The sequence below is a fragment of the Rattus rattus genome, chromosome 3, assembly GCF_011064425.1.
Source record: "Rattus rattus isolate New Zealand chromosome 3, Rrattus_CSIRO_v1, whole genome shotgun sequence".
Taxonomy (NCBI): Eukaryota; Metazoa; Chordata; class Mammalia; order Rodentia; family Muridae; genus Rattus; species Rattus rattus.
Window position 1 is genome coordinate 172,385,296 of NC_046156.1, and position 22,755 is coordinate 172,408,050.

At 41.3% G+C, this 22,755-nt stretch overlaps 1 protein-coding gene across 1 annotated transcript in view; it reads right to left on the reverse strand.

The window, feature by feature from the left end:
* Nup155 (nucleoporin 155) overlaps positions 1-15,913 on the reverse strand; it is a 52,179-nt gene extending 36,266 nt beyond the window's left edge. The window contains exons 1-11 of the mRNA XM_032898804.1: positions 15,644-15,913; positions 12,906-13,043; positions 11,745-11,841; positions 9,787-9,857; positions 8,941-9,033; positions 8,055-8,221; positions 7,304-7,409; positions 5,622-5,695; positions 4,739-4,830; positions 3,703-3,800; positions 3,110-3,262 (exon numbers count right to left, since the gene is read on the reverse strand). Coding sequence (XP_032754695.1) covers positions 3,110-3,262; positions 3,703-3,800; positions 4,739-4,830; positions 5,622-5,695; positions 7,304-7,409; positions 8,055-8,221; positions 8,941-9,033; positions 9,787-9,857; positions 11,745-11,841; positions 12,906-13,043; positions 15,644-15,797 — 1,243 coding nt within the window. The 5' untranslated portion in view covers positions 15,798-15,913. The remainder of the gene's footprint in view (positions 1-3,109; positions 3,263-3,702; positions 3,801-4,738; positions 4,831-5,621; positions 5,696-7,303; positions 7,410-8,054; positions 8,222-8,940; positions 9,034-9,786; positions 9,858-11,744; positions 11,842-12,905; positions 13,044-15,643) is intronic.
* Positions 15,914-22,755: the final 6,842 nt, after the last annotated feature.

A 22,755-nucleotide genomic window follows, 5' to 3' on the forward strand; every position in this document is an offset into this window, starting at 1 on the left:
TAAACAGTGCTTAGAAAAGATCAGCAACCTAAAAATGCTTGCAAATATATTGAACACTTTTTTTAATTTAGAGTTTCTGAGATTAGAATATATTTTGTAATTGATTATTTTATCAATTTCATTAACTTTAAAAAAACTTACTCAGAATATAAATTTTTCTTAAAGTCACTAACTTTTCAGTTGGCAAAGAGGTCTATGTAGCAGTGAATTCAAACGCATCCTGACTGAAAGGTGACATGGGTACCAGGGTATGCTTTCCTGTGCTTGAGTGCAGCTCCTCTACCTATACTGCCCCATGAATATGGGCTTGAGTGACATCAATCCAGCGTCCATTGTTGGTGTAGGCCAGGACGTTGTTTAGGTAGTAAAATATTCAGTGCCACTAATTTATATTAAAGTGGTAGAAGATAATTCTTAAATTCTAGTTTGTGGCACTCTGAACACCTGCAGTATCCAGGGCCTAAAGGTGAGGCACAGTGGTGATGCATACTGGCTGTGCAGAGGACCTGGGCTCCATTTCCAGCACCCACACGACAGCTCACAACTATTTGTAACTGTAGTTCCAGAGGAACTGACGCCCTCTTCTAAGTACTAGACATGCACATGATGCACAAACATGCATGCAGGCAAAATACCAATACATATAAAATAATAAATTAGTTTTAAAAAGGAGAGGTTCCAGGATTTATTGCATGGTATACAATTGAGAACAACATCATTCTTTTCCAGAACATCTTTTCTGGGTTTAAAACTTAATTCTAGAGAGGGGGAAGAAGAGGAAAATAAAACACAGAAACTTTATTTGTAATGGCTTCAAAGAGAATACACATATTATGAATTTAAAAAGAAGTCAATTTTCATAAGTTGGAAGAGTGACCTAACTTTAAAATCTAAAACAAGGGACTAAGAAATGACTCAGAGATCAAAAGCTCATACTGATTTGTACAAGACCTGAATTCAGTTCCTAACACCCTGTAACCACAACTTTAGGGAATTTCAATGTCTCTCGTTTTGTAGAGCACTGGTCCATATACACACATTCAGGAAGAGAGAGGTAATTAAAAGTGAATCTTAAAAAGAAAACAGAAGGTGTGGTGGTATAGGACTGTAATGTACATCCTCAGGAGGATCATGATCAAGGCTAGCCCGCCTGAAACAGTGAGGTCTAGTAACAAACAAAACCACTGTGATCAAAACTCTGACTAGCTTAAGCAGAAGTATATAGGTCAACAGGCAGAACTGAGTCCAGAGACCGTAGATCTATAGGCAATTCACTTGAGACAATGGCACAAACAATCCAATAGTGAAAGATTTAAACAAACAAACAAACAAACCACTTGCAAAATAATATCCAAAGCAAAAGAATGAAATAAAACCCTTCCTGGAGGTTAAGCATGTAGCTGGAGGCAGGCCCTAAGCTCTGGGTTTAACCTGAGGCACCATTTAAAAAAAAAGCCAACAAATACTTTTCTTTAGATGATATATAAAAGTTACAACATAATTTGGAAGATGGCTCATCAAGGAAAGCTCTTGTCACAAAGACAGAGCCTGAGTTTGATCCCAGAACCTCCTTGGGGGAGGTAACAGACATGTGCCTACGCACATAGACCAATGCAAAATAAATGTTTAATATTGGAAGGAAAAATTCAACCCCCTACTAAATTAACAGTAAAATGATTAAGGGACCTGTATCTAGAATCCATAATGAAGTCTCAATTCAATAAGAGAAATAAAGGTAAAGGCTTGGAACTGTCTCTTTTGGTTTTGCAAAAGGGAAAGGTGAGTGGCTGGTAAGCACCTAAAAAAACCGCTCAACATCTTTAGCCATCAGATAAAAACAATTTCACTTCCACTAAGATGGACTAAACCAGAAACAGTACTGGCTAGAATGCAGCCAAAGTGGGTATGCCTTACACAATGGGGAAAATGTTAACTGTCCTAGTTACTTTGAAAGACAGCCTGAGAATCTCATAGGTAAACCACATGGCCCAACAATTTCAATCCCAAAGAAATGAAAACAGATTGTCCTTATGAAAACACAAACATTTACAGGAACAGGGTAATTCACAATACAAAGTAGAAAGGATGCAAGTGTACAATTTCCACAAATAAACATCGTTCAACAATAAAAGGGAGCACGGGGTATGCTAGCTCTTGCCTGAAGTCCCAGCACCCAGGGTGAGAGAGCTCAACAGGCAAAGGCACCGGCTGTCAAGCCTGACGACCTGGCTTGATTTCTGGAACCCACTGGGTTGAACGAGAGAACCCACTCCCTAGAGTTGTCCTCGCATGCCCACAAACAACTATCCCCACCTCTACACACACAGTAATCCTTTTAAACTGGAGACACAGCACTAATTACACCACCATTAACCTTTAAAGCACTGTGTTCAGTGCAACTCAATGCCAATCATATATTCTTCTATTGATATATGTCCAAAATGGACAAATTATTAAGAAATGGCCGTCAAAGTTTCCCAAGGCTAGAACAAGTGTCAGTGGGCACGGCCTTTTGTTGGGTAAGGAAAATATTTTCAAGTTGGACAGTGGTGATCACTGTGCAAGCCTGAAAAAACTAACACCCACTGATTTTATACTTTAGAAAGTTAAATTTCAATCATGAGTAATGCCTATAACGTTATAATTTAAAGAGTGCTGTGATGATACACAGTATTAGTCACTTGAAAAAAATTCTTCTAGCAAAGGAAGTTTAGCTATTGAACATCACATGTTGGAAGAACCTGTGTGGTGTTGCACCTCTTTAATGCTAACACTTAGGAGGTAAAGACACGTAGATCTCGAAAGTTCAAGTACAGTCTGTTGTACAGAGGGGTTCAGGCCAGCTAGGGGTACACAGTGTGACTCTGTGGTACTCAGAAAGGTAGCTCAGCTGTTAAGAGCACTTGTTGCTCTTGCAGAAAACCTGTGTTCAATTCCCAGCTCCCATGTGGCAGCTCAGAGCCACCTGTAAACACTTCAGTTCCAGATCTGGTACGCTCTTCTGATCTCCGATGGCAGTGGACACTCTCATGGTGGGAGTATACACATATGCAAAGCACTCAGAGACATTTAAAAAATATCTTAAGTCTTACAGCATTGCAGAACTTACCTTTACTGTAAAGTGCTTTATGTACTTTTGAAGGCTTTTCGACTGTTGAAGACGCTGAGAAGCCAGGAGGTAACCGGACGTGAACCAGTGTCAGTGTATTGGGCCGAGCTAATGGCTGTCTAAACGGACAAGTGCTGAAATACAACCTCACACCTGATGAGGAGGTAAATATACACATTAGGGAAAGGAAGGATGTGAAGAAGTCCACATGTTCTGAAGAAATTCCACACACACACAGACTTCTGCGAAAGCACACATCAATGTCCTCATTGGCCTAAAATGATAGACTAGCCACTTAAACTTCTACAAAATGTCTATAATTGAGCAGTGACTCAGTGTATTTCTGTAGCAGGAACCTGTGACAAGTCAAGGAAATCTGTGTCTCAGACAAGGTTCTGTCACTAAACACAAGCTACTTCACTTTACATGCCTGGCTATGCCTCACAAAATTAGGAGAGAAAACAGTATCTCCCACTGAAAAAGAATTCTTGACATCTCAGTAACTAAAGAAAGAGTGAAACATTTTCAACCATACATTTCCAATCCAAGCAGCATGAAAACTGGTAGAAGAGCAGATATGGAAAGAAGCATACCTGCATGAGTGACAGCCAGTAACTGACAGTCCAGTGATTCAGAGTTCTCAATCACAGCTATTTGAACAATTGGCTTAAAAACAGAACGATCGATAGTCCTTTAAGAAACAAAAACGGAAGTTTATCTCTAATTTATAAAAAGTCAAGTCTGAGGTAGGTGTGGTGGCTCATGCCTTTGATCCTAGTACAGAGAGACAGAGGCAAGTAGATCTCTGCGAGTTTGAGGCCAGCCTGATTATGTAGTGAGTTCCAGGATGGCCAACTAGATATGCCCCATCTCAATAAAAAAATAAGATTAATTCCTTAGAAAGCAACACAATACAGCAGGAAATGGTAAAATTCCAGCATATGTATAGTTTTAAGACTAGCCCTCTTCACAAACCACTGCTATACAGTGAGGAGAATGTCTACAGATCACTAAGAACTCATGAAGTTTGCAACAATCAGTTCAGCATCCAATACAGATTCCTTAGACCCCACATTGGGTTCTAGTCCTTAAGAGGCCATAGGAATCCATTATATCCTTTAGCTTCAGTTTTATCATGAATTATATAAGGATATTACAGCTATGAAATTCCAGCTTGTACCATGTAGGCCTGCTGTAAGGGGAAAGTAGGGGGACCCGTGTTATAATGTCTACAATATTTGCAGCAAAGAGCCTGAGCTTAACGTTTCAAGGAAAAAGGCTAGAGGTCTAGCTAAGTGGTAGAATGCTTGCCTAGTCTGAGGGAGACCTGGGCTTTGATTCTTAGTGCCTTTGAAAAAAAAAAGTCCAAGAGAATAAAACACAAGTATTTCACTCAGTAAGAAACCTTATGTTTCAAACCAACACGAGAACTGTCTGTAACAAGGTCCAAATACAATGTATTGTGATACTCCTTAACCATTCATAATCTTTTAGAGATGTTTGAATAATTTAATTTAATAATAGTATATAATACATATACATTATATAGTGACCATATAACATATGGACTGTATGTGAACAGTATCAGTATGTTGGCAAATGAAATACGGACAGTAAAGTACACTTTACCTAGCAATGTTCCCAGCAGCATAGACAATGGCATTCTGTGAAACTGAAGCAACTCTACTCATCCCCTGTCCATCATGGCCCAAATCATAAACCTGGGAATAAAGTATTCTCCTTTAGACACAATTGCATAACGTCTACATTATATTAAAGTTAGCATATCTTCTTAAAGAAGAGTTACGGTGGTACTTACTGAACAGTAAATATTTGAAATCTCACTAAGATAAACAAACAACAAAAAGTGGTCTAGGAAATGGTCTGAGGTGTGTGTCTGAAAAGCACACAGATGAAGCCAAGCATGGTGATGCACAAGAGCAATGCCAGACAATCGGGAGGCAGAGGCAGGAGAGTTCAAGGTCACCCTTGGCTACAGAACACACTTAAGGCCAGTCTGAGTTACAAGAAATCCTGTGTCAACAACAGTCACAGGAAGTTTGAACACTTACATAACACAAGGATGTACACAGGTAAGATAATCCACTAACTAAAGGCACAGGCCACAACCGGCCTCACACCTTGAGTTCCATCTCTGGATCTCACAGCAGAAAGAGAGAACTGACTCTAAGTAATCCTCTCCCTCCACATGTGGGCTGGGTCACATAAGTGTGCATGCGCACAGTCGTACACACACACACAAATAATTTTTTTAAAATTAAAAATAATGGGAGTGGGTGTGGGAGTACCCTCCTAGAAGCAGAGGGAAGGGGCACCCTCCTAGAAGCAGGGGTGAGGGGCACCCTCCTAGAAGCAGGGGTGAGGAGAGAGAGGGGAAACCTGGAAGGAGGATGACATTTGAAATGTAAATAAATAAAATAATAAAAAAAAATTAGAAAATAAAACAGGAATGCTTTTCTAATCTTAAATGGTAGCAAATATGCATATTTACCTGTATCACTCCTTTCTCCGATCGGGTATACAAAATATTTCTGGAATTATCAATTTCAATTTGAACAATAGGATCTAAAAGTAAAACAAGAGAAGGAAACTCAACCCTAAGGATTATCAACTGAACACAGTGTCCACTCACAGCAAATTAAAACTGCGCCATTAGGATTTATATTCAGGGGCTTTCTGCTCTCTTGCCTGCTTGTTATCTTGCTATACTCAATACTCAGGGTATGATACATAACTTACACTATTAGGCAAGACAACCAATGCTGCTCTCCAGTAACCCTGGCTTGCCGTGGCACAAGAACTGCTTAGCGTCTGAGAAATATGTTAAGAGTTACAAAGCCAGATGGGGCTATACAGTAAAATTCGGTCTTTTTTTTTTTTTTTTTTTTAAAGATTTATTTGTTTTATTTATATGAGTGTACTGTCTCTGTCTTCAGACTCACCAGAAGTGGGCATCAGATCCCATTACAGATGGCTGTGGAGCCACCATGTGGTTGCTGGAATTGAACTCAGGACCTCTGCAAGAGCAGTCAGTGCTCTTAACCACTGAGCCATCTCTCCAGCCCATAAAACTCTGTCTTAAAACAAAAACAACTTATTCTGACTTCTTTTTTTTTTTTGAATAAAGATTTATTCATTTATTATATATAAGTACACTGTAGCTGTCTTCAGATACACCAGAAGAGGGCATTGGATCTCTTTACAGATGGTTGTGAGCCACCATGTGGTTGCTGGGAATTGAACTCAGGACCCCTGGAAGAGTAGTCAGGTGCTCTTAACCGCTGAGCCATCTCTCCAGCCCTTATTGTGTCTTCTAAGTGAATTTTTAACTCTTTAAAATTATGGCTTTTGGGCTGGAAATGGGGGATTTGATGCCCTCTTCTGGTGTGTCTGAAGACAGAGACAGTGTACTCATACATAAAATCAATCAATCAATCAATCAATCAATCTTTAAAATTTTGTTTTTGAGACAGAGTCTCACCACACACTTCTGGCTTGCCTTAAACTTACTATGCAGCCCAGGCTAGTCTTGAATGTACAAAAACTACCATGGCTCTACCTCTCAATAGGAAATTAGACCTATGTGCCACTATGCCCAGTTTAGACTATTCCTTCATTCAGTAATACTTAACAAATTAACTATATGCTAGAAACACAAAGACTATTACACTCCTAATTTTTCAATAAAAAGGAAGCATGACATCTAGGTTGGACAAGTCAGTGGTAAGGAGCACATTCTAGCCAGGCTGTGCTGACCCATGCCTTAATCCTACAAGTTTATCTTTATCTTTTCACATTCACTAAAACTCAGGAATATAAAGTTTAACAGGGAATTTGTCCTTGATCCTTTATCACATATGCAAATTAGTCTCTTTCATTACTCTTGCATGTATGCAGACAGATAGACACCCATACATGTTTTGGTTTAAGTAGATAACTGTTTTGGTCATATGATCCAGGAACAACCAAAGTTTTTAGGAAATAATTAACTTGAGGATAAAATCCATGTATTTTCTGCTTTATAATGCCTCTGGTCTTTAAGCGACTTCATAGACATAGAACAAATGCAATTTAATGGCAATCATTTTAAATAAGGATGGAAAGTTCTGAAGAAAACATTAAGTCTTGAAGCATGAAAATCTGTTTTACTTGCCAAATGTGTCTCCTACTTACCATCTTCTGAGAAGGTGAACTGCAGCAAGGAAGGCACGAGGAAGGAGAGCGAGCTCTTGGAGTGGTTTATCTTCCTACATCTTTGACTGAACCAGCCTGCTTCTGCCTTGGAGGAAAAACAGCACACTTGTAAAGCTGTAACAACAACGGTACCCATGTTTGTTTATTAAAGTCTGCCAGTCTCCATGCTTGCCCAGTGATTGTGAACACACTAAAACATACTTTTCAAAATTACCTACTGAGTTTTATTTTGTAATTAAAACTACTAAACACAACAAATGACTTTCAGGACACATAATCTAATGAAAAGCTAATTGTGAAAACAAGTAACAATAGCCTAAGGAAGGACATACATTTAGGAAAGTGTACTGTTGCTTGTACATCCACTAACACACATACACAGGCAATTTATATGTGTATAAATCCACATACGCCAATGAGGACTCGGTTACAGACAAACACGTCGGGTTGTCATGTGACAGAGCTGACGGTGCAGCTCAGAGACACGGTGTGTGTCTAACAGTTGTAACGCTCTGCGCTGAGTTCCATAACACTGACAACTGTCCCACCAAGAAAAACAGCTTCTGCTTAGGAAGGACTGGGTCTGTGGGTGTGAAGCAGTGATGGAAGACGATACTTAAATTTATGCTTGAATATTCTAGTAATATATGCTATGCAATTAGAAAATTAAAAGAAAAGCTTTTGCTACTAAACCAAAGTCAAAGAAAAGTTTGTAAACGTCAAGACTTACTTGGTATGCTACTTCATACAAACAGCCGTCCTTTCCAGCCAAAAAAATCCTGCCATTATCCGTGGAGGTGATAGTTAAAAGGTAAGTGTTGTCCGTGGGAAGGGAGTACAACGGATCTGGAAGCAGCTGCAGGCCACCACACACACTGTCATTAAGGATGCCAGAGCCTGTGTGTGTGCAACAAGAGAAACCAGTTTCTTAGCTTTTTGAAAATAATTTTCACGTTATGTTGAAAACTGGTAATTTTTACTAAAATATCCCAAATTACATATTTTACAAAGTTACCATAAAAGCTTGAGAGGCTTGAGCTGACTCAGACTCAGTGGTTAAAACGCACTTGGTGCTATTGTAGAGGACCTAGGCTCAGTGGTTAAAACGCACTTGGTGCTACTGTAGAGGACCTAGGCTCAGTTCCCCAGCACCCAGCAGAGTTGTGGCTGTTCACAAACACCCGTAACTTAAGTTCTACGGGATCTAACATCATCCTCCAGCCTCCTCAGGCTCCAGGAACACACAGGATGCATACACATCCCCACGCATGCGCGCACACACACACTCAGGCAAAAGAGTCATACACAAAAAATACAAATAAATATTTTTAAAAAGTTTAACTCATTGGCCAGGGATGTTGTTTAGTAGTAAAGTGGTTGTATTCTAAATGCAAGGCCCTGAACTCAATTCCTAGCAACGCACGCACAGCTTCACTCAAGATAATTTGGTAATTCATCTTAAACCGGACCTATAGTATACACATATAACACACAGTAAAATATCCAAGAAAAAACAACTCAAACTACTGTGAGGATCTGGTATCGTAAGCATTATAATGTTAATCTTCAACATGGTGTTATTTTAAAAAACCTAGCACATGAGTGGGTTGCCATACCTGTCTGAACATTAGCATAGCTGAGTCCAAGAATTACTATATCCACAGGTGTTGCCAAAACCAACAAATGTCTTACATGAGGTTGAAAGATTCCTATGGCAAAGCAGACATAGGCTAATTATCTTCTGAAAAACACCTAGCATTTAGACATGAGAAAAATATGGCTTTATCATTAAAGTGAACTCCTAATTAAACAGTACAAGTCTGAATCCAGTTCAACAAATTCTGATGTTTAAACGTTACAATGTTAAAGCATTAAAGTACATAGACAGCAGGAAAAACTAACTCAGGAAATAACTGGTTCAACAATTACTGTCATTTTAAAGTGTCTTAATAGATTTTGGTTTACAGAACTATAAACATCTGTATCTGTATACCTAAAGTAACAGGAACACCATTCACAAAAGTCTAAAAGATAGAAGCAATGTAAGTGTCTTTCAACAGATAAGACAGCAAGATGAGCATACGCATGCCATACAGGAGGAGGAAGGTTTGGGGACATTTGAGGTAGCCTGAGGTAGCCTCAATATTGTATTTTAGCTGAAGACACTGAGCTGCTTTCCCTTTCCCCATCCCCATACAGAGCTGGGATTAAAGGCATGCACCACCATACCTAGCTGAAAAAGGAAATTCAGATACACCCAACACATATTATCTGTGAAGACTCGTACTAAATAAAGTGAGCTGGACACAAAGTGACAAATGCTACTGGAAAAAACTTATTCATATAGATAAAATAGAGTGGTCGCTGCCAAGCATTAGAAGAATAAGATTTTTTCTGATTCAGCTCTAAAACACTGGGAGACAGTACAGTCATCATCTCATTCTGATAGTTTTACTTCTTACCAGCTTTTGGTTTCACAAGCCCCACAGCAAGAATTGTCTCACTGAGTCCATCAAAATAGGCAAGGTCACCTCTGCCCAAAAGGAAAGAAAACATGTTTATATATATACATATACTAAATTATACTTACAATGCTCTTTATTAGTTGAAACAAATTTAGATATAGACTAAAAACCTAAAATAGCAAACAAAACTAGGGCAAAATTAATACCCAGGCATACAGACCTGCGTAAGGCTAAGCTAGAGTAACAAGTAAAGGTATACGGCCTTCCAAACAACTGCCCAACAAGGCTGCAAGCAATGACCATCAAGTCCACACTGATCTGCTAAGACAGGGGCTCAGAAAGCTTACTGTTAATTCTCTATCCTGAGATGGAAATTCTAAAGGAATTCAGAAGCACAAGCTACTGAGATCACTACAGCAACAAACAAATCCAAAAGCCAACTCTTGCTACAATAAATGCTTACCCATTGTACGCTAGTCATAGGGGAGGCAAGGCATAGCCACGTCTCAAGATACATATTTGTTAAATGAGTGCATGTTAAATTTGAAAGTAAAAATGCTACTAATGTGAAGACCTTTTAGTTCAATTACAACCACAGATCACTGTTATTATGACTAAAACACCCACAGAAACGTCTAAATAGTTTTAGCTGGAAGTTTTCTATAGAATGTGAGTGGATGTGTGTTCGTGTACACATGCTTGATTCTAGAAGGAGCGTCAGTTAGTGACTGTGAGTAACAGCTCAGCTGTATGAGCCCTTATGACGTTTCCTATCTCAATAGGGATAATATATGTGACTCAAAACAGGCAACTGAATAACTGAAGTATGGAGTGTAAGTAAAACAACATTTACCTCTAAAGCCAAGTGAGCAACCGCTCTATTTAAGGAACACTGACTTGGGCCTTTATATGTTCTATATATTTAATTGGACACAAAGTCAAAAACTATGAAACAATCAAATTATCTTTTCAATACCTATCAGATTCTTAGTCCATAGAAATGCCAGGAAAAAGTCTTTAAAATGTCAGTTAAGGAACTGTCACAAGGACCTACATGGTAGAAAAAATTTCAGATCTCCACATGTACACTGTGGTACACATTCACACACCTAAACCTCCCCCCTCACATGTACACAAAAGAAATAAAATATAATAAAAGGGGTTGGGGATTTAGCTCAGTGGTAGAGCGCTTGCCTAGGAAGCGCAAGGCCCTGGGTTCGGTTGCCAGCTCCGAAAAAAAGAAAAGAAAAAAAAATATATATATATAATAAAAAAATTAAAGTACCAAATAATGGCTCAAAAATACCAGTGTATAGTCTTTTCTACAGACTACGAACCTGGAATTAATGCTTGCTTCTCAAGAGAAGTACTTCAGAAGCTGGGAACATTACTCAATGAGAGAAGGCTTACCTAGCATGCATGAGACACTAGGTTTAATCCCCATGACTGCAAACATTCAAACCAACAAAAAATAGCAAACAAAAAAACAAGAATGGTATTTTGTAGTGGGGAATGTAGCTCTGTGGAGTGCTTGCCATGAGTTGGCTCTGGCAGTACTAAGACCAAGAACCTTGTTCGAGAAATTGCTACAAACAGAATTCACATGTGTGAATGAGTGTGCATATGTGTGCATGTGTAGTCAGAGGTTGGTCAATGGGTGTCTTCTCTCACTCTCTACCTTACTTCTGAGACAACCTCTCTCACGGAAGCTGAGTTCAGTGTTTCAGCTACATCAGCTGGCCAGTAAGATCCCAGCATCAGAGCTCAGGCTTTTGTTCACACAGCCAGCACTGAGTCACTGAGCCAGCTCCCAAGCCCCAAACCACACTTCAACGCCCACCCCCACCACCAGGTGACTGCTGTGCACTGGCAATCACTGACTTCAGATGAGCACAACACGAGCTGCAACAAACAGTAGAGGTTAGGAGGGTCCCAAACCAGCCTTCCATACATACCCGTCTTCATAGTTCCACATGAATATGTCACTGTCAATTGTAAGCCAAGCTCTGCTGATAGGAGGGAAAACACCCATCATGCAGTTACACTGCATGTCTGAGGAAGCACGAATGTAAGGTGCAAAGAGTCCAATTATTGTTTTTCTCAATCTGTTCAATAGCTTTTGACTTAAAACTTATGATTTAAAACAATCTTTTAGATTTACCACTCAGTGATATAGAGCTTGCCTGGTACCCATGAGGCTTCTGTCCACATTGCTATCTTCTTTTCTCTTTCCCTCTCCCCTTAAAACACACACACACGCACACACATCTATGTATGTGTTTTGTCCTCATGTCTGTCTACGTACCATTTGTCTGCCCATGGAGACCAGAAGAGGGCACTGGAGCCCCTGGAACTGGAGTTACAGACGGTTGTGAGCCACCTAGGTGCTGGGCCTATAATGTGGGTCCTCTATAAGAACAGCCTGTACTCTAACTGCTGAATCTTCTCAGTTGCCAACAGTTTTCTTTTTTCTTGAGGCAGTCTCACTATTAGCTCAGGCTAGCCTGAGAGCTGCAATCCTTTTGCCTCATCTTCTTGACTGCTGAGGTGACAGGCATGTACCACCATATTTATTCATGCCAACTACTCCACTATCCATTCACTCTTGAGACAGGGTCTCACTATGTAGTTCTGTCTGTCTGTCCTAGACTCACTAATATAGACCAGGCTGGACCTGAACTCATAAAGATCCACCTGCCCCTGCCTCCTAAGTGCTAGGATTAAAGGTGTGCGCCCCCACACACGTGCTTATCTAACAGAAAGAAAACAAAGTACCCAAGCACTCTTATGTTCCAGATAAGGTCTCACTATACAGCCCAAGTAGGCCACAAGAATGCCGAAGAATCCTCCTGCCTCGACCTCCTGAGGACTGGCATTGTAGGCTGAAGATGATAGGACAGAAAAGCCGAGCCTCAGGCATGCTAGACAAACAAGCCTTACCTGCAGCTCTAAAAAAGCAAACTCTTAAATAACTTACAAACATTATGTAAACATAGAGCAAGAATTATAATCATGAAAATGACTAATCTAACAGTTATCCAACTTCAGTACATGTGCTGCCGAAGCGAGCACAGTCTAATAGTTATCAACTAGCCAAATCCAAAGCAGTAGGATACGTCCAAACTGTTCAACCAGCTCAGGCGGGAGGGGAACTCTTCGGATGGTGCTGATCTCTGGAAGGCTCGGTACTGACAGTAGACCTGGTCCTTGCAGAGGGTAATCCATATCAGACATTCCAGAAACAGTAGGACTGTCTACAAAAATGATAAAAGCAAGCATTTATATACAACAATAAAGCGCCACTCATCAACCAGAAATAGATAAGCAGCAAGTCACCCCAGTGCCTCTAAAGTCTCTGGAAAGAAGGAGTCCTGGCCTGCCACAAGCTGGACCCAAGAAATCTCACTATTACAGGGTGGCACTGTTACTGGCTTCAAAAAAACGAGAAAAAGTTATCAAGAGTGGGGCTGAAGCTCAGCAGCTTTGGTCTAGAGACATTAATCCCTGGGTGTAACTCCCAGCTGAGCATAAAACAGAGCAGAGTGGCATATGTCTGTACTTTTAGCTATCGGGAGGATTAGAAATCCAAGGTTATCCTTGACACAGTTAGAAACCATCTCCAGTTACTTTAGATCCTGTCCTAAAAATAACACAACTGGGTTCAAATCAAACAATCCCTTTTTTCTCTCTAGATTTCTCCCCAAGACCAACACATCACATACAAGAACAGATAATCCACTCCATCACTGGAAGTTGGTGGGGATCCAGACTGCTCTCAGTAAAGAATTCTTCTTGTGCTTCATATCTCTTACTCTATGACTCAGAGCCTAGGGGCAGGAGTGGGCTGGTCTACTTGACCTGTCCTGCAGGACACTTAACACTAGACCTGATCGACAACTTAATTATTCCAGCCACCTTATCGGGGTCTAGTTTAGAATAGAAGGATCTTCTGAGAACCGACATTAAATATGACATGGGGCTGGAGAGATGGCTTAGCAGTTAAGAGCACTGACTCCTCTTCCAGAGGTCCAGAGTTCAATTCCCAGCAACCACATGGTGGCTCACAGCCATCTGTAATGGGATTTGACGCCCTCTTCTGGTGTGTCTGAAGACAGCAACAGTGTACTCATACACATTTAATAAATAAATCTTAAAAAAAAAACAAACAAAACTAACATTGGAAATGTAAATAAAGAAAATAACAAAAAAAAAAAAAATACTGATTACTGAACAATCATGGGTATGCCGGCCCCAACATGGTTCACTTACATAACTGTTTCCCTCTTCACTGGGTTCTTTCTAAAAATAAATCTTAATCCTAAAATACAATTTCAATAGAACAATGCTCATAGGAACTGCAGTGAAAATACAAAAGGGAAGAATAACCTCTTTGACGGTGAGACTCTGAATGGTTCAGAAAAATGTCAAGAAACTAAAGACTTCCTTTTTTTGGAGCAGGGTCTAACTTTTTTGTTCTGGTCAGGTTGGAACTCACTAAGAAGTAAAGACTGACCTCAAACTCAAAGAGATCTTCCTGCCTCTGCCCTCCAAGTGCTGAAATGAAAGGCATTCGCCACTATGCCTGACTTAGAACTAGAGTCTTTCCCTAAGAACTGGGAGCCAGGCTTCAATGTCCATGCCTTTAACACAACACTTCCCCAGGCAGAGGCAGGCAGATCTCCTGGAATTCCAGGACAGCCAGGGCCACACAGAGAAAACCTGTCTAGGAGGAGTCTGTTAGGCAGAGGGGGAAAAAAGTGCTAGAAGGGGATTAGTGTGAGAAGGAAAGCATACTAAAGAGATCACACATTTAAAAAGATCACACATTTAACTGAAGCATGGTGGGAGGGGTGATGACGACACACGGACGACACACGGACACACAAATCAAGACAACAGCAGTTAATAGGTCAAACTCATAAGGCAAGTTCATTTTGTTAGTAGTTGTCAAGTTCAAAGAATAGCTTTGCTTCTGGTATTTTTCTTTTCAGCTTTTGACGACAGGGCTTTTCTGTGTAGCTTTAGTTGCTGTGGAGCTCCCTCTGTATGTAGACCAGCCTGGCCTGGAACTCACAGAGATCCTCCTGCCTCTGCCTCCCAAGGGCTGAGATTAAAAGAATGAACCACCACTGCCTGGCTGCTTCTACTATTTCTGGTTTAATTAAAACAAAAAAACTCTTAATAGATTTTTATAAGTTCCTACACTTGTACTTTTGTCTACTTGCCATTGATTATTCTGTTTAAGTTACTCCCATTTTTTTGCTCACAAGTCTCATCTATATCTTATATTTCTCTGTTTTTCTCCAACTTTCATCTCACTAGAAACATTTTGTAGCAACTAATGCAACTCCACAAAGCTTTAGCTGGTTACAAGTTTTAAAGTTAAGGCAAATACTTCCAAGTTATCTCCTTTGTTGGCGGATATACTTTGTTCTATTCTCTCTGTCAGCCAAATTCTGACTCCTACATTTCTTTATTAGTCAGTTCCAGAATCTCACGTGACATAGCTGAGAGAACATGGCAGATTTCCAAATTTTAACTCATTTGCTTTTCTGAGTAGCTCATAATTGCAGCAAAAAATGTACAGAAATGGAATATGGACCAGGAGATTCTTCTCATTTGGATTTAATGAGCTTGCTTTTACCTCTTCGAGTATCTACAGTGAACAAAGTGTAGACAAGACAAAATAAGCAATAAAGGTGGTTGCTGTTCGCCATATTTTCAAGAAACCGAGCCCTAATCTTTGACTATCCACGCGGGCACCAGTGTACAGAAAAAGACTAAGACAGGGGAATCGGACTAGAATCCTTTAGCGGGGAAACAGAGCGTCCAATCCAATGGACCGATCACTCACTTGGGGCCGACACCATGAGCAGCTCAGAAAGGTCCGGGTACATGCGGTCTTCTTGCAACTGTCGGTCGATAAGCCTCCCCGCATTTTCCAAAGCTTCTTGCAGGGAGGGGGCCGACGTAGAGGCCACCATCATCGAGCCCAGCATAGATGGCATGTCGACAACCGTCGTCACCGCGTTACAAAAATACTCCAAAGCCGCGAAGAGCCGTGAGAAAAACCAAGAGAATCCAAAATCCTCCTCTCGGACGCGCGCGCCAAACGAATAACTGGGCGCCAGGTCATGACGCACTTCCGGTTCGTCCCTTAAACGGCGAAAGACGCCGGTTCAGGGACGGAAAGAGGAAGCGGTTGAGGGTTGGACTTTGAGGAAGGAGCGAGAGAGCAGACTAGAGTTGAATTTGTAGATTGCCTGGGGAAGGGAGGAGGGGAAGGGGAGAGAGGTAAAGGAGAGGGGAGGGGACTGGAGGAGAGGGCTGGGCGGGGTAGGAAGGGGAAGGAAGGAGGAACTCCCAGTGCTGGAGTCTGGTGGTGGGTGCTTGCAGTCCGCTGAGCGGTGGTGACCTCGCGCGTGTTGATCCTTTGCCTTGAGCCCCACCCCCACTTTGGAATGCGGCGACTGCCTCTGCTTAAGAGTGCACACATCCATCCATTATCGTGGTTCCCTAATGACTTCTAACAAGAGTTAGAAATTGGTCCCGATTCTAGGAACAGGTTACCTCTGAGCCAAAAATTCACAGCATTTCAAACAATAGGGTGAATTAAAAATTCATTGGATTTTTTTCCATGTGCATATATCTCTGTCATTGGCTTTGTGGTCAATCATTGTGAAATCTTTTGTGTTGGAGGTCACCATTGGGGAGTGTCTCACGCCTGTTAATACTCGTACTTGGGGGGCTATGGCAAAAGGATTACTGTGAGTTCACTTGGGGAGTTCATGTACAGAATGTGATCCTGATCTCGAACAAAACAAAAACGGGGTCAGGGAGGGAGATTATTGTGTGATAGGTCGAGCCGGGAATTTGGGCAGTGGAGGCAGGAGGATAAGGAGTTAAAGATCATCCTCGGCTGTGTTGCAAGTTTATAGTAAACTTGAGACTCCGTCTCAAGAAAAAGAAGAAAAAAAGTATTTGCTGTTACTGTATGCCTTTACCCCTGTTGCCTTGGGAGGGCACTCATCTAATTCATCTGTTCTCATCTCAAAGTACAAGGATTGATAATTAAATAATGTATGCATTCAACAGATCATATAATTCTAGGAAACTGAATAGGTACTGTGTCGAGCACCATGCCTACTGTTGGAAATAACAAACTAAGACACTTTTGCAGTAAATGAATCATGAAGTCCAGGCATAGAGGCACACTCCTGTAATTGGAAGCCAGACTGGGCTATGTACTGAGACCTTTTGAAGAATCAGCCTGCCTTCGTTTTAGGCTTAAAAGCCATCTATAATAAAAACAAACAAGGTTTGTTCCTGTTTATGATCAAACCTCTCTTTCTCAACTCCCCAGCCTTAATTACAAATGGTTCTGTAACACTTGTTCCAGGAATGGAGCTCATGCCTTTGTTCCAAAAAGTTGTTTGTAATCATCTGGCAACCCTACCTTTGTTTCAAAAGGTTATTATATGACCAGGAGGTGGTGGTGTGTGCCTTTAATCCCAGCACTTGGCAGGCAATTGCAGACTGAATCTCTAAGTTCAATGCCAGCCTGGTCTACAAAGGAGGTTCCAGGACAGCCAGAACTGTTATACAGAGAAACCATTTCTCAAAAAACCAAACAAACAAAGGTTCTATGACCACCTATGCCTACCTTGTTATAATTACCTTGTCATGCCCACCTTACAACCATGTCTTTGTTTCAGGAGGAAACTGACTTATGCTTACATTCCACTCCTCTAATACCACCTGTTTTGTCCACCAAACCCCCCTACCGTTGCAGGATATTTGATCACACTGTGAACCCTGATATTGTGGTAGTGTCTGGGGGAAGCCTGCTTTCAGTTGCGGTGTGGCTCAGCCTCAGGATATACTTTTTTTTTTCTTTTTCTCTTTTCTTTTTTTTGGAGCTGGGGACGGAACTCAGGGCCTTGCGGTTGCTAGACAAGCACTCTACCACTGAGCTAAATCCCCAACCCCCAGGATATACCTTTAATTCAAGAGCTTTCTGCTTGAATGTTATAAATAGGATTAAATGAAGTCAACCATAGGTCAAGAGGCAGAGCAAGTGTCCAGTTGACAGGAAGTGAACATAGGATTATTAAGAAAAACCATTGAGAGTCAGAGGGAGTAGAAGGGAGGGACATTCAGTTGGCAGGAGGTTTTTTGTTTGTTTGTTTGTTTGTTTGTTTTGTTTTTTTAGTGGGAGTGGGGGGCATTGCTCTGGAGTATCAGCTGAGGAAGACAGTCAGCTAGGTGCTTTCTCTGTCTCTGAGCTAGCAGGCTTTCACCCCAGCATCTGACTCCCAAGTCTTCATTGGTAAAATCAAACACGTGAGATTTTGTTCTAAAACAACAGCCTACCCGCTGAGCTCTAAAAAGCCTTGTCTTCCTCATATTCAAAGCTGACATCTCCTTAGGAGGAGGCAAACAGTATACAAATACATAGCTTGCTTTAATTAATTGCTTGTGAAAGAATAAAGATTTCAAACTATCCCCCACTGACCCTGCTGTGAGGACAAGTGCACCTCACAGCAAAGAATAACATAACATGTTTTGGGGATGTAGCCTGGCTATAGCCACCACAAACCATCTGGCCTCAATAAGGCCTGACTCAACAGTCCTGAGAAAACCAAGAACTAGGGTCAGCTTGCCCCAGAAGCAGGGTGGCCTAGAGTTGAACTGAGCCCAAGTTACAAACCAATGAAATTGCTTTGTGTGACTGTTGCCAACTACCTATGTAATTTTCCCTATAAATCCCTTCCCCTAATTGGGCTCGGGGTCGACTCCTCTGTCTCCTGTGTGAGATAGGTGTCGTCCCCAGAGCTCTGGTCCCTCAAATACACCTCTTGTTTATTACATCAAGACTGGTTTCTCGTGAGTTCTTAGGGGTTGCGTCATCTCGAGATTTGAGTGGGGGTCTTCCACACCCCGGTGGTCTTTCACTTGTTTTAAGTAATTTGGCCATGATGATCTTTCTCCTTTCGTCTTTGAGATCAACCCTTTTTCAGAAATAGAAAATGAAAAGTACTATAATAATGGGATTGGCTATAGATTTTCTAGTGGGGTATATACAGAATTCAGTAGCATATAGGAGCAATGAGAAGGGAGGCTTTGTTTTCAACACAAGGACACTTTGGTAGACAGGGTAACCACCTGCCAAAGCAGCTAAGATCTGTATATTTTTTTCTTTTTTCTTTTTGTAATGAGACTAGGTTTTACTACATTGGTCAGGCTGACCTTGAACTCACAACGTAGCCTGCACAGGATACAAATTTGCAACCCCAATCCCACCTCAAGGATCAGGGTAGCTGTGATTATAGTTGTCATCTGCCACACCCAGCCAAATTTTTTTTAAAAAAAAAATTCTTGGACTTCCCAACATTTTGTTATTTTCTTAATACTGCTGTTCCTGAGCTCTCCGCTAATCCCTACCAGTTGTCTATGTTTTCAGGACGTCAGACTGCTGAGGAGAGATCCTTTGGATCCTATGCTTAAGATGAAAACAAGGATTTATTTTTAGTTATGTATGTGTGTGCATGCATGTGTACATGTGTGCATGCCCATGGAGACACGAACAGGACAACTGACACCCTGGACCTGGAGGTACAGGAGATGTAGGCTGCTCAATGTCTCAGAAACCAGACAGGTCTTCTGAAAGAGCAGAGAGGGGTTTAACTATGGAGCAATCTCTGCAGCTCCTTAATCTGAATAATTAAGGTAACATTTAATTTAACATGTCTGATTTTAAGACATTTATATTACCCATATTTATATAGGGTACCGATTCTATGATAGCATGACTGAATGCCTACCTCAAGGTACCATACACCCTTTCAGAAATGGGTATTAGAGGAAATGAAGCAAAATAAAGGATTTAAGATACTAAGAAAAAAAATCAAACTTTTATGATTGACTTGAAACCAAGCCATTATGTTCTCCCCTGTTAATTTACTTTTATTTTGTAGGTCACAGCTATAGCCTGGTAGTTATTTTTATTTATTTTTAGATTCATTTACTTAGTGGGTATGGGTGTTTTGCCTGCATGTATATTTATGCACCACAATGCATGTTTCTAGTGTCCTCAGAAGTCAAAAGAAGGCACTGGATACATTGGGACCGCGTTACAGCTGTTTTGGGGCCCTGTGTGGATGCTGGGAACCTAGCTCCGATCTTTTCTCAAGAACAACAAATGCTCTTATCAGCCCAGCCACCTCTCCAGTCCCCAGGTGGTTGTTTGTAAGTTGACATAAAATAGATGCTCCAGTGATTTCCGCCACACAAATGGAATGATCTAACATCGTTGCTCTAATATTTCTCATAGTAATGATCCCAATGGTCAAACTCAGCCATTTCCATATTAAAAATTATGTGTATGTGTGTGAATATAGTGTCTAGCAGATACAAGTGTTATTTCATGAGACATATAACAACCCAATTACTAGTCGTTTTCTTATAATAAATTACAGTCATTCTTTTATTCTTATCAGAAGTACATCGTGTATAATTTTCATTTCGCCGACCAAGTACTAAAAAGCCATATTCAGGGGACACAACCTAATGAATGCTACTTCATTACAGCCATTTTTAATGGAAAGTGATTCCCTTGTAGCAGATTTGTGCCAGAAGTACACATAGTGGCTACAACAATGGTTTGCTTGCCAGTGCCTTGGTTTTTGCTCTAGCTCAGCTTCACCCACTGACTGGTTGGAAGGCTATCGATCACAGAAGCTCAGGACCCCTGTGTTCTTACATGAGCAGATCAAAACCCATTTCAGGGACTGGGCAGACGGCTCAGTTGGTAAAGCGCTTACCGTCACCTGCAAGGACTTGAGTTGAGACCCCCTGTATCCATGTAAGAAGCTGGACAATCTCACTCGGGGAAAGTGGTGTCTAGACAGATGCATCCTGGGGCTTACTGGGTCTTGCTGACTAACTAGTCTTGGGCTCCAGGTTCTGTAAGAGATCCTGGGCCAAGAAATAAGGTGGAGGAATAGAGGCCACCTGCCACTGACTTCTGACCTCCACACAGGAATAGGTACACACATTTGCACACACACTATATACTCCACAAAATTCTGATCTGTTATAAATGGTTATTTTTTTCCACCCATCAGAAACAGATGACCCAGCTAGAGAGATGGTTAAGAGCACTTATTTCTCTTCCCGAGGACCTGAATTTGATTCCTAGCACCCATATAGACTTATAACTGTCTATAACTCCACTTCCAGGGCATCTAATGCTTTCTTCTGTCCTCTACAGATACAGGTGTGCTCCTGGGGTACAGACAGAAGCAAGCGAAACACCCATACACATAACTTTTTTTTTTTTAACACTTGTTGCTCTTCCAGAGGACCTTGGTTTGCTTCCCACACCCTCGTGGAGACTCCCAACCACCTGTAACTCTAGTTCTAGGAGATCCAGTACAATCTTCTAGCCTTCGAGGGTCTCAGGCATACATGTGGTGCCCACACATGCATGCAGGCATCACACTCATAGACATAAAGTAAATCTGAAAGATAAAAGAGTCAGAGAACTGAATCTAGCATTGTGGCCTGTATTCCTGACATTTGGGAGGCAGAGACAGGAGAGTCAGGGTTTTAAGGCCAGTTTCAGAGAGATTTTGAAGTGTCTGGGTTACATGAGACCCTGTTTCCAAAATAGAAATTGAGACTGTCTTAGTTGGGGTTTTACTGCTGTGAACAGTCACCATGACCAAGGCAACTCTGATAAAGGACAACACTTAATTGAGGCTGGCTTACAGGTTCAGAGGTTCAGTTCATTATCATCAAGGTGGGAGCATGGCAGCATCCAGACAGGCATGATGCTGGAGGAGCTAAGAATTGTACATCTTGTTCCAAAGGCAAACAGGACAAATCTGATCCCCATGTGGTTGGGGGAGGTCTCATTGCCCTCTCCAACAGTGACACACATCCTCCCACAAGGCCACAGCTCCTAATAGTGCCACTCCCTGGGCTAAGCATATTCAAACCACCACAGAGAACAAACCTCAAAACCTCTTATAAGAAAAAATTGGGGTTTGAGTGGCTCAGTGGTTAAGAACACTAGCTGGCACCTAGGCTCCATTCCCAGGATCAACAGAGATGCTCACAACTATTGGTAACTCCAGGCCCAGAGAGCTCTGATGCCATCTTCTGACCTTAAGATGGAAAATATTACACTACTGTGCATGTGTGTGCTTGCATATATGCCCAGGCATAATGCATGCCGAGGTCAGAGGTCAGAGGTGGGGGTTGGTTCTTGCTTTTCATCACATGGGCCCTGGGGATCGTGCACAAGTAGTTAACCTTAGTGACAAACACATTTATCCACTTAGTCATCTTTTAAGCCCAAGGAATACTTTATCTTAACCAATTAGGGATTACCATCTGTGATGGCCATTCCTGCTTGTCAACTTGACTGCATCTGGAATGAACTAAAATCCAGAAATGGAAGGCACACCTGTGATCCAGATCTTGAGGATGGAAGACACAGGCTTCTGACCCAGATCTTGAGGCATAGTGACCATGAAAAGCTTAAGGCCCAGGCAAGGTAGTATATACCTTTAATCCCAGGAGACTGAGGCAAGCAGATCTCGGCCAGCCTGGGACAAAGCTGTAGCGATATACATCTTTAATCTGAGCCATACTTTCTGCTAGAGACCTGCATAAGGATATTGGAAGAAGGAAGACTCGGGGGCTGGAGAGATGGCTCAGAGGTCCTAAGTTCAATTCCCAGCAACCATATGGTGGCTCACAACCATCTGTAATGAGATCTGATACCCTCTTCTGGTGTGTCCGAAGACAGCTATAGTGTGATTATATATAATACATACATACATACATACATACATACATACATACGTAAATAAATTTATTTTAAAAAAGGGAAGACTCAGTCTTCTTTGCCCGCTTGCACTTACTTGCCAGCACATCTGTTGGAACCTGCTTCTTCAG